Source organism: Herpailurus yagouaroundi, unplaced genomic scaffold (genome assembly GCF_014898765.1).
Source record: "Herpailurus yagouaroundi ecotype Mexico unplaced genomic scaffold, PumYag 29, whole genome shotgun sequence".
NCBI lineage: Eukaryota > Metazoa > Chordata > Mammalia > Carnivora > Felidae > Herpailurus > Herpailurus yagouaroundi.
Window position 1 is genome coordinate 82,363,491 of NW_024412377.1, and position 12,550 is coordinate 82,376,040.

At 34.3% G+C, this 12,550-nt stretch overlaps 1 protein-coding gene across 4 annotated transcripts in view; it reads left to right on the plus strand.

Moving 5' to 3' along the window:
• Window positions 1-12,550, plus strand: part of SKIC3 (SKI3 subunit of superkiller complex) — an 87,732-nt gene that overhangs the window by 48,417 nt on the left and 26,765 nt on the right. For all 4 annotated transcript variants that reach the window (XM_040448250.1, XM_040448276.1, XM_040448266.1 and 1 more), the window contains 7 exons: window positions 1,318-1,395; window positions 3,956-4,080; window positions 4,879-5,002; window positions 6,263-6,484; window positions 7,300-7,372; window positions 10,163-10,216; window positions 10,396-10,507. In XM_040448250.1, coding sequence (XP_040304184.1) covers window positions 1,318-1,395; window positions 3,956-4,080; window positions 4,879-5,002; window positions 6,263-6,484; window positions 7,300-7,372; window positions 10,163-10,216; window positions 10,396-10,507 — 788 coding nt within the window. The remainder of the gene's footprint in view (window positions 1-1,317; window positions 1,396-3,955; window positions 4,081-4,878; window positions 5,003-6,262; window positions 6,485-7,299; window positions 7,373-10,162; window positions 10,217-10,395; window positions 10,508-12,550) is intronic.

Sequence of the window (12,550 nt, forward strand, 5' to 3'; positions counted from 1 at the left end):
GGAAGTTCATGAAAAGCAACAATTCTGTGTCTTTCAATGGCATGATAAGCTTAATATAAACAAATTGTAGAAATATGGTAGAATACAACAGTGAGCAGGATTTTTAAACAAAGATGATTAACTTCAGAGTGCTTGCCATTTTATTGTATATACTCTAATCACAAATAGTGTGAATCTAACAACTAGTTACGCCTTCAAGTTAAAATAGCAACTCCACAGTCATGTGGGTATGCACCAGTCTTCCTTGACCAATCACTGCTGTTGTTTTCTGCCTTAGACAAGTATTTGAGGCTTGAAACCACAAATTAGGTATAAATCTAACCAGTATAGTATAGTATAGTATAATAATGTGTAATACTGCCTTAGACTTCTTTGGCAAATATTTGTTTTTCATGTAACATCACTTGACTGTTTCTCCCTAGATCATCCTTTTTAAACAGAAAAGAAAATTAAAAAAAAAAACAAAAAAACTTACTAAATATCCAACTCCTATTAGTTGTTAAGACATTTTTCTGCTTTCCCAAAGGGGACTGAACACAAGATAAAAATGAGACATGTCACGTGTTGATGTATATATTCTAAGCCTTTAGGGACTCCTGATAAATCTTTTCTTTCTTAACTAATTATTGCTTAAATATTTTTCTATATGTAAAAGGTAAGTGCACATGAAAGCACTCAATTTCCTGGCTTCCTAACTTACACCACTAGTATATAAATATTTTTTTTTTTAATTTTTTTTTTCAACATTTATTTATTTTTGGGACAGAGAGAGACAGAGCATGAACGGGCGAGGGGCAGAGAGAGAGGGAGACACAGAATCGGAAACAGGCTCCAGGCTCTGAGCCATCAGCCCAGAGCCCGACGCGGGGCTCGAAATCACAGACCGTGAGATTGTGACCTGGCTGAAGTCGGACGCTTAACCGACTGTGCCACCCAGGCGCTCCTATAAATATTTTTAAGATTGTTTGCTGTATACTTGAGTTAATGTCAAAACTTAAAATAGTGATACCATTGTTTCCTGTATTTAGATTAAGTTTTTTTGGAATATTTAAAACTCACGTGTGATGAATGATTTCACTAAATAAGAGATCACCTTATTCAAGTTCCTTTCCTGATAGTCTAAAATCTACATATTAAGTGTTTTTGGTGTACCAACTTATTAATATATGAAAAAGTTGTTATAGCTGACATTAAAGAATTAGGTGAATGAAATGAAGAAAACAAGAATCTGTAGATTCAGTTAAAGAAGAAGAGTAAAAGAATGCTGTTTCACAGAGCTAATTTAAAATACCTGCCCCCCCCCCTTTCTTTTTCCAGGGCAATGTTATTGTTACAAAGTGTGGAAGACCAAGATACTTATAATGTTACAGTAAGAAATTATGGCAGATTATTATGGTAAGCATATTTTTTCCCCATTAATTCTGTGAATCTGTCAGACTTTTCTGGTGAAAGCTATGGGACTAGTGAGGTAGTGATGAATCCAGAGTAATGGAACATGTAGAAATGAGTGGGCTGATGATTATGTCCGCTGGATACATAATCTCCTCAATACTGGGCTCTGTTAATACTTTCCTGTTCCTCTAACGGTACCTAATGGCACTGTGCTTTAGTGAGAAGCAGATTTAGAACTGATGGTTGTGGACTATACAAGAGAACATTTCAGAGAGAGGCATTGCTGTCTGTATAGTAGAACCCTTGTTAATTGGAAGAGAAATTGGACTTATTCTCATTTGCATAATATATATATTTACACTGGGAATGGACTTCAGAGATCCATTAATATATGTATTAATGTATGTATTAAATACCTTAAATAAATTAATATATTTCATTAATTTTTAATTAATATTAAATAAATTAGTATTAAATAATATATGTATGTATCCATAAACAATCTAAGGTAGCCAGCCCTCTTTCCTTCCTTCAAAAAAGAAAAAAAAAAAGCCCTTTTAAAATTTTACAAAGGGGCTCCTGGGTGGCTCAGTCGGTTGAGCATCCAACTTCCTCAGGTCATGGTCTCGTGGTTCACAGGTTCGAGTCCTGTGTTGGGCTGTGAGCTGACAGCTCGGAACCTGGAACCTACTTCAGATTCTGTGTCTCCCCCTCTCTCTCTGCCCCTCCTCTGCTCATGCTCTCACTCTTTCTCTCTCAAAAATAAACATTCAAAAAATAAAATTGTGCAAAAAATTTTTTGTGTATGTATATTTTGGGATGGAGAGAGAGCTGTATAGCTTTTTCAGATTCTCAAAGACTTTTGACTGGAAAAGAATTTTTAAAAAATGATTAAAACCTAGGTATTTTAGAGAATAGAATTAGGTCTGGAGAACAGAAGTGTTATGGGGCAGTGGGGGGGAAGGTTTTTGGCTTCAGTTAGAGAGGTGTTTCTCAAGCTGAAAACTGCCCCCAAATTGAATGATCAGAACTGTGGTTTGATATTTTGAGATTAGTGCCTACATCTTTTAAAGAGATACATGCTAGAGATCTGAGGTAGCCAGTTATTTTCTTTTATATTTGTGTAACTGAATAATATCCATAGACGGGAAAATACTATTGTTCTGACTGCTCTTCCTTCCATTTCTTTTAAACTGTTTTGTTTAGGAGTTGATAGAGTTTTGTTATTTCTAAGATTTTGTTGTAGCAGAAGATAGGTTATAAGAAATTATATGGAACAAGTATCTGTTCTCTTTAGTTTTGATGTAATGTAAATATTTTAGAAGAAAATCTCTATCTCCTATTGAAAATAGATCATCTTTTTAATTTGTTTTATTATGAAATACATTAAACATGCAAAATGCAGTAAGTAGTATAGAACATAATTTAATGAATAGTCACTGCTCAAATATAACAGATCTTAAAATTGTCCATTGTCTTTAGGGTGTTTTTTTTTTTTTTTCTCTTCCCAAAGAAAAATTTACAAGTTGAAGCCCCTTGTGCCCTTTCTAGTTCTATTCTTTTCTCTACAAAAGTAATCACATGTTTGAAGATAGTGTTTTTTTTAAAATTAGTATATGTATATATCCATGAACAATTTAAGGTAGCCCTCTTTCCTTCATCAAAATATTTACCAAAATTTGAGGTTTTTTTTTTTTTTTTTAAAAACCTTAAATTTTTTTGCTTTTTAAAATCTTTCACCTTTATGAGAACTAATTTTAGAACCAAAGATTGTATTTTTAGCTCCCACACACACTCCTCAAGATTAAAAGGATTTTGTAAAAAGATTTCCAATAACACATTAAAAATAGAAACAGCTTGTGATTATAGTGATGGATACCAAAAATAAGAATCTCAAAGACACAGTGTATCATTTCCAGGTGATGGCAGCTTCTCTTCATCTTTAAATAAGCAAAACAATTATTTTTTTGTTGTTAAAAAGTATTGTACTTTTATCATATGTAACAAGTTTTACTTTTCTTCCTATTAAATAATACAGAAAAGGTAATCTATAGTTTTGTCTGTGGAATTTAGTGTATCTTTATACTTCCAAAAAAAAAAAAAAAGGGATGTGCAGGGAAACACTTTACACAAAGGCTAGGTTTGATTTTGACTAGGTATTTTATGACTTTAGTTAAGCTTGTCAAAGATGCTCAGACAATACTCATAGGGTAATGTTCAACCCACATATGTAGCTTAAAGAGTTCTGTATAGAAGTTAACTTGAAATTATTTTTATAACTTGGGATTTTAGTTCAAGTTCGTTAATAAGAAAGACTCTGTAATTTAGCCAAACTAATCACTTTCACATGTAATTTAAAGGAAGCAAATTTTGAAGTTAAATTACCCCAGTACATCTTATTTGAAATAAACAATACACCTTTTATTTTATCTTTTCTATAGCCTTAACAGTGATAGATGAGGTAGATGAAGGTATTAAAAGAACCTTAGTATCTCTCTGTATTTTTATGATGTAAACCAAAAAAAATTTTAATATTAAAAGTAAGTTATGTTTTGCTTCTTAGTTCCATTGGTGAATATGATAAAGCTATCCAGGCTTTTAAGTCAACACCTCTTGAAGAGTTAGAAGACATCATAGGTTTTGCATTGGCTTTATTTATGAAAGGTCTATATAAGGAAAGCAGCAAAGGTGAGTATGTTGCTTGATGCTAAAGGACACATCTTACTTTTCTAGGGCTGAGTGGAATTTAATTACAACAAACTTACATATAGAAAGATGGAACATTGAAATGGGAACAGGACTTGCAATGTTTATTTAAATCTGACTAGTAACCAGGAATGACACTAGGTACTTTTTATCTGTTTCCTTATTTAATACATTATTTTGATGAATAGGCCTTATAGCAGTGTAATGAGCTGAGTATTTATCTTTATTATTTACATGAGGAAACTGAAGCCAAAGATCACTTAAGGTAGAAATACGCGTTACCACCTGAAAGCAGGTCTTTGCTTAAGTGTAAATTTCTGATAAATGAAGACCTTAACCGTTGTTAGTAATAGTGTGTTTTATTTTCTCCAGAAATGCTTATTGAGTACATTCTCATGTGTATATAAAGACCCAATCTATGTGTGTGCAGCTCATTTTAAGTATCTACAGCTTGATGGAGTTACTGGTATGCATGTGAGAATTTTCATGATATGTCATTGGCTACAAGTCTTCACATCTCTTAAAGACTTCCCTGTAAAGATAGAAGTTGGGGAATGTCCCACAATAATCCTAACGATATGCCCAGTATCATCTTGGGCCAGATAAACCAAGTTAGATTATTATAAATGTTTGTTCTGTCCACTTGAAAATAAGGAAACAATAACATGTAATTATAGTTAGACCTTTAAAAAGTAAGATTAGAATGGGAGAAATTTCACTATTTGTCAATCAAAATTGTGTTTATATTGTTTTGTTTCTGTTTCCAACTCTGTGTAATAGCCTATGAGAGAGCCTTGTCTGTTGTTGAATCAGAGCAGGACAAAGCGCATATCTTGACAGCTCTAGCAATAACAGAGTATAAACAAGGAAAAATGGATGTAGCCAAGACATTGCTATTTAAATGGTATGTATGGTTGACATCACCACTTAACGAGACCAGATAACTTAAACATTGGATTAAAAATTGGAACAATGTAAAATGAGGCTTTTAATGTTGGATCTTTTTGGTGAACAAAAAAGATGGGACTGAACCAGTTGTGAACTGAAAATCATAGGTGGAGCTAGAGATCATGGCTTAATTCTTAGCTCTGGATCCATCCAGTCCTTCAAAAGCATCCTGTACTCTCTGTGTATTATTTTTTTGTTTAAAGAGTAATCGAGGGGCTCCTGGGCCTCGGTTAAGCTTCCACTTCAACTCAGGCCATGATCTCACGCTTCCGGAGTTCGAGCCCCACCCACATCGGCCTCTCTGCTGACAGCTCAGAACCTGGAGCCTGCTTCAGATTCTGTGTCTCCCTGTCTCTTGCCCCTTCCCCGCTCACACTCTTTCTCTCTCTCAAAAATAAACATAAAAAAAAAAAAAAAGTAATCACTTGATCTAATAAGATGTTAAATCTTTAATGAAGGCATTTCTAACTGGCTTTTTTTTGTTGACCTCTTTGGTCCCCAAAGAGATTTCTTTCTCTTTCTTTTTCAAGTTAACCTGATAAAATAAAATTCATTTAAAATTAAAACTTAAAAAAAAAATCATAGCAGGGGCGCCTGGGTGGCTCATTTGGTTAAGTGTCCAGCTCTTGATTTCAGCTCAGATTGTGATCTCATGATCATGAGTTTGAGCCCTGCATCAGGCTTCTACTGAGTATGGAGCCTGCTTGGTATTCTCTCTCTCCCTCTGTCTTGCCTCGTCCGTGCTCACACTCTCTCTTCCTCTTTGTCTCAAAATAAATAAATATTTAAAAAAATAAATAATAAATAAAAATAGAAAAATTATACCAATATAACTTGTACCTATTTCTATATTTTTTGGAATAAATTAATAAAATAACAGCCTATGGTATCTATGGTTATTTACATGGTTATATGGTTAATTATCTAAAACTCAAACCACAAAACGCTATTTGTACTTGTTTCTAAAACTTAGATATAATGAACAGAAAAGAAATTTGGCTGTTGCACTGTGGAAAGCTCTTGGTATTTTTAATGCTTTAGACATTCAGGGAAATTGCTGTCCCTAGAAGCCAAGGAATCTGTTTTATGTTTATCTTAAATTTGAACTTAGTTTGGTGAATCTTTAAGTAAATTGCTTTTTTACTAAATGTTAAATATGTTTTAATACTTACAGACTAGTGTACTTGGGCTAATAGACAATTAAAAATGTTTACAGCTCTATCTTAAAGGAACCAACCACAGAAAGCCTTCAAGCCTTGTGTGCTCTAGGATTGACAATGCAGGATCCTACACTGTCAAAAGCGGCGCTTAATGAATTACTGAAGCACATCAAACAGAAAGACAGTAATTATCACAAGTGCCTTCTTTCTTCAGCAATTTATGCACTGCAAGGCCGCAGTGTGGCAGTGCAGAGACAAGCATCTAAAGCTGTTCACAGGTAAGTTCTGTGCTTGTGAACTTGGAATAACTATACTTGATGAGCTGATCTTTGACATTGGGAATATAAATATAAATATAAAATCAGGTAAACATATGTATTTGGAAACCAGAATGTGGTTTCATGAAACTGCACTTAGGACCAGGTAACTAACTATACACATTATTTCGTCTATAAACAATTTTTTTTTTAAATTCAGTTGATAAGGAGGTAAGAGAACAGAAATTTTGCACTTAGGTTAAGGCCTGAACCTCATTTTAATACAGAAGCCCTTGTTTATTCTTTCATTTATTTATTTTTGCCCTTATTTATGCTTAAGCTTGTGGTATTGCCCATTTGTTATCTGATACTGTCCACGTGGATGGTCTTAGGAATTTTTTGGCCACTCAAACATTCATTAATGTCTTCAAAATTTAGAAAATAGAAAGCTGTTATTACTAGTAACAGTAGTTATTTGTTTTATTTTCGGTAGTAAAGTGTTGTAAATGTAGTTTGTTTTCCTTCCACACTTTTCATCTCCTTGTGTTTTCCTTGAACACAACATATTAAATTTCCTTAGCTTTTCTTAGTCTCATGGCTTTGTAATCATCGTATTACTGATTTCCCCTCTTATTTTCATAAGGAGTCTTGATGTATATAGGAGATATGTTTTCTAAAAATTAAGGCGCTTTCATTCACGCATAGACAATATGAACTTGTTTTAGATGTCGACAAGATTTTGAACTTAGGTACTAAATAAAATGTTGGTTACTTTTACGTTTTGTGGTTAAAGTGTCTCCCATCTCTAAGCCTTCTGCTTTTGATTATCTCTGTAGTAACCCAGCTGATCCTGCTCTTTGGTCTCTGTTGTCCCGAGTAGTTGCTCAGTATACTCACCGAAGTGCAAAGGTGAGTAATGTTCTAAATTCTGGCAAAAAGATAAAATAATTTGTGATGTAGTGAATAATATAATTTTTTAAAGTATTAGCATTATCATTCTCGGAAACAACGAATACAGCCAGATTTTCCATTAGTCATTTAACAAGCAGTACACTGAGTTTTTTTCATGTACTATTGTACTAGTTCTGGGCAGGCATTATGAAAGATACAAAGAAGTAGGTGGACTTTTTAATACCTACAAACTATGTTAATGGCTATGTAGTTAGGTTATGTTTATAATGTTGCTATTTAGGGAGAATTAACTATTGTGTTTCTGAATCCCAAAAGATGGTTTTATCTAAAAGTTCCTTAAAGATAAGAAATTAAGAATGAGAGGGGCGACTGGGTGACTCAGTTGGTTAAGCGTCTGACTTCGGCTTGGGTCATGGCCTCCCAGTTCATGGGTTCATGCCCTGCGTTGGGGTCTGCGCTGACAGCGTGGAGCCTGCTTCGAATCCTCTGTATCCCTCTCTCTCTGCCCCTCCCCTGCTCACACTTGCTCTGTCTCTCTCAAAAATAAATAAACATTAAAAAAAGACCTAAAAAAAAGAAATTAAGAGCTGGAACGTTGGTAATGTCTAAAATCTAAAAATGTGAATCACAACATGAAGTCATTCTTTTTTTTTTTTTTTTTTTAATTTAAGTTTATTTATTTTGAGAGAGAGAGAGAGAGAACATGTGAGTCAGGGAGGGACAGAGAGAGGGGGAGAGAGAATCCCATGCAGGCTCTATGCTGTCAGTGCAGAACCTATCACAGGGCTCAAACTCATGAACTGTGAGATCATGACCTGAGCTGAAACAAAGAGTTGAATGCTTAACCAACTGAACTTCCCAGGCACCCCAAAGTCATTGATGTTCTATGAAAGGAATTATATATTATATTTTAGTTCACAATAACCAGATATTTTTAGGAGTCTATAAACTATTTTGTTAACTTCTGTGGTTACTAAGCCCTTTCAGAGTTACTTAACTGGTTGGTAAACATAATGGTAGTAGCTAATATATTTTGAACCTTATTACATCTAATAATTCCACTGTCTGGAGTGTGTGGGGGTCTGTTTTTATTTTTTATTCCTACTGGTTTTCACACATGGTAGTACAAAGAACCTAGAACATCATCATTATTACTAGAATAAAGTACTTATTATGCACCAACTACTGTATATATTTTGTCATTTAATCCCAACAGCCATATGAAGTAGCTCCAAGTAATGTCCATTTTATAGAGGACACATGAGATGTAGATATTAAATAACTTGTGCAAAATCACAGTGTTTGTGGTGATGGATCATCCCAGATCTAACTCCTGAATCCTCCTTCTACTTTCTGTGTTTCTTTTTTTCTTTTTAATTTCCTTTTTAAAATTTTTATTTATTTTGAAAGAGACAAAGAGAGCAAATGGAGGAAAGGCACAGAGAGAGGGAGACAGAATACCAAGCAGGCTTCATGCTGTTAGCGCAGAGCCCAACGTGGGACTCAAACTGACAAACCGTGAGATTATGACCTGAGAGCCAAAATCAAGAGTTGGACGCCCAACTGACTGAGCCACCCAGGCACCCCTGTGTTGTTTTCTTTTTTTTTTTTCCTCTTTTATTTTTTTTACATTTATTCATTTTTGAGAGACAGAGCAGAAGCGGGGCAGGGGCAGAGAGAGAGGAATACACAGAATCTGAAGCAGCTCCAGGCTCCGAGCTGTCAGCACAGAAGCCGATGCAGGGCTCAAACTCACAAACTGTGAGATCATGACCTAAGCTGAAGTAGGATGCACAACCGACTGAACCACCCAGGCACCCTGTTTTCTTTTTAATCCATCTTCTATTTGTTTTATGTTGACGTATTTTTTAAAGTTTGTTTTTAGCGTTCTTTATGTGGTAAATATGATGTGCAAAACATTACTGATACTCCAATTCCAATATAAAATGAAGACAACAGTATACTTCTGAAATAAAATGAAATCATTCTTATAATTCACTTTTTTTTTCCAGGTAAAATGTCTGGTTGAATTTTTAAAAATTAAGGATTTCAAATTGACTTTATAAAAACTATGATATATATATTTTTCTCATTTTTAGTATTGAGTTGATTTTTGAATCAGTGATTAGTTTCAGGCTCTCTGAACTTTGGCTATTCATTTTACTAGGGACTACAGAAATTTTTAAAATACTAATATTTCCGTGGAGTAAAACTATGTTAATCTTAAGATCACTTTTGAGATTCTATGTCTCTTTCCATCTAATCACAATTGTTAGAAAACACGTACTTGTATTTAGTATAAAATTATGTAACTTCTGGTATTTTAAAAGAGCAGAGTTGAGATGATCCTAGTAGAAAAGATTTTCTTTTTTTTTTTTTTTAATTTTTTTTTTCAACGTTTTTTTAATTTTATTTTTGGGACAGAGAGAGACAGAGCATGAACGGGGGAGGGGCAGAGAGAGAGGGAGACACAGAATCGGAAACAGGCTCCAGGTTCCGAGCCATCAGCCCAGAGCCTGACGCGGGGCTCGAACTCATGGACTGCGAGATCGTGACCTGGCTGAAGTTGGACGCTTAACCGACTGCGCCACCCAGGCGCCCCAAAGATTTTCTTTCATAAAAATACTTAACTTGTCTCTTAAAGCAATAATAAATTGATACTTCTGGAGTTTGGAAGTTGTAAATATGATAAAACTGAACTTTTCAAATGATTTAATGGAAAGAATTTATCAGTCTTAATTTTTACTACTTGTGAAAGTTTATCCAAATAATTATTTTCTATTATAGGGAGGTGCTGTTGCAGGAAATGTGGCTCATATTTTGGACTCAAATCATGGAAAGGTTAGTTTTCCCCAGTACAAAGGAAATGTCCTAGTTATTAAATAATATTATTGGTAAACAATAACAATTTTTCTCCCTAAGTTTAAGAGGTTACATTGTACCCAATAGAGGCCCGCTTTTAGCCAGTTTGAAAGTCACTGAGCTATAATTTGTTAACCCTCTTCTTTTCTCTTATGCAGAAGGCGTTACTGTATACTGCGGTAAATCAGTTAGCTATGGGAAGCAGTTCATCAGAAGCTGAAAAAAATATTGCACTAAAGACCATTCAGAAAGCAGCTCTTCTTTCTCCAGGTGAGTATAATATAATCCATTTCATTAATTCAAATTTTGTTGGTCTTGCATTTGCGGCTTATGGGTACAAAGTTTGTATTTTCATGAAATAAAAGGGAATTTTAAGAAAATAAGGTTTTGCATATTATTTGATTATCTACATTTGGCTGTTGATAATTAAGAGGTAATCAATTCTTGAAACAGGCTGAATGGAACATCTGCATAAGGATACTTTGTTATCCTTGATTGAAAATCTGAATTCTGTATTTTCATGGAATAGTTTTATTTCTGTTTTGCATCTGTCTGGTTTAATGAGGTTTACCTATAGCTGCTAAATTATTTAATGAACATGTTTAGTCATTTTAATTATCTTTATGAGTAGTTAGCTCCTTGAGGAGTGGAGGTGTGTTCTGTGGTAATGTTGGAATGCCAAGGTGATGGCCTCACCTGAGCAGCTCTTTTTGTGTCATGTGTATACCATTGATCACACTGAAGGAGTATATACGACTGCATCAGCATACTTTCATTATCACTGCTGGAGAAATGCCCCAGAGCACTGGAATACCTGTGGGCTTATGAGGCGTATTTTTACTAATATTATTTTTAATATGACATGTAGCATTAAATAATTTATTCCCGCAGAGCACTTCAAACATTTGTTAGATCGGAATAGTTTTGCTTTTGGCTGGGGACTGTTAGGAAACAAATTGCACAAAATAAGTCCAATGTTGTCTTCACTATAAATTATAAAGATCCTAACTAAATGGCTAAATATCTAGTAATTCAGAGATTATTTTATAAAACAAGTAAACAGACCAATATCTTATTGCTTATTCTTTGTTTCATTTATGTAATAGAACAAAAAGAGACCCTAAACATTTCGATTTGTTTTTGTTATACATTGGATAAGTTTTTGATTTTTAGAGGTGTTTTCATGGAAGTATTGGATTAAAAAAAAAAAAAAGGCAGGGGGTGCCTGGTGGCTCAGTTACTTAAGCATCTAACTCTGGATTTTGACTCAGGTCATGATCTCAGGATTCATGAGTTTGAGCCCTGTGTGAGGCTCTGTGTTAACAGTGTGGAGCCTCGTTGGGATTCTCTCTGTCCTCTTGTCTTTCTGCCCCTCTCCTGCTTGCGTTTTCTTTTTCTCTCTCTTTCAAAGTCAATAAATTAAAAAAAAAATGGATATAATTACTCTCAAGGATTTTTACTGTGAATCTAGTATGATAAAAGATCTGTTAGGTTTTGATTGTATGAGGGGCATTAAACGTTAAAAAGGTGACATTGTCCATATGAGGTCTTCTGTAATGATCTTACTTTCCCATATTATCTGGAGAAATATATACTCAAAGATGCTTAAAACAGAGCCTGAGTGATGAAGATGAATGCCTGTCTGAGATTTGGTTTTGGAGTCCAATAAAAGTAAATGTAATTGTAGTTATGGGTAGTAGCATATACCTAATCCTTGTAGCTGAACAAAGTATAGTTTTGACAGATGGTATTCAAAGGAATCTTTTTAGAAATTTAAATATAATCCCAAGAATTTAGAATCAAATTTTAAAAAATCCAATTTCTGCTAGATTAGTGCTTCTGTGATATTAAAAGATATTTTTAGCAAACTATATTTAAAAAATTTGAGGGGCGCCTGGGAGGCTCAGTTGGTTAAGTGCCGACTTTGTCTCAAGTCATGATCTCACGGTTCATGGGTTCAAGCCCTGCATTGGGCTGTTTGTTGACAGCTCAGAGCCTGGAGACTGCTTCAGATTCTGTGTCTCCCTATCTTTCTGCCCCTCCCCCTTCTCATGCTTTGTCGTCTCTCTCAAAAATAAATAAACATTAAAAAAATTTAAAAACTGAGGTTTGTAATAAATATATTTTTATACTATCACTTTATTTCATAAGGAATTTGAAGTTGCTGAATAGTCTGGAAGACTAAATGAAAACAGCAGTTCTTTTGAAATGTGACAGAAAAAATTGCTGCCAACTAATGTCCATCTCTTCCCTCCTGTAATCTAAACTATAGAATACCCTAAGATCTCTAAGGGATCTCTTCACTTAATCTTA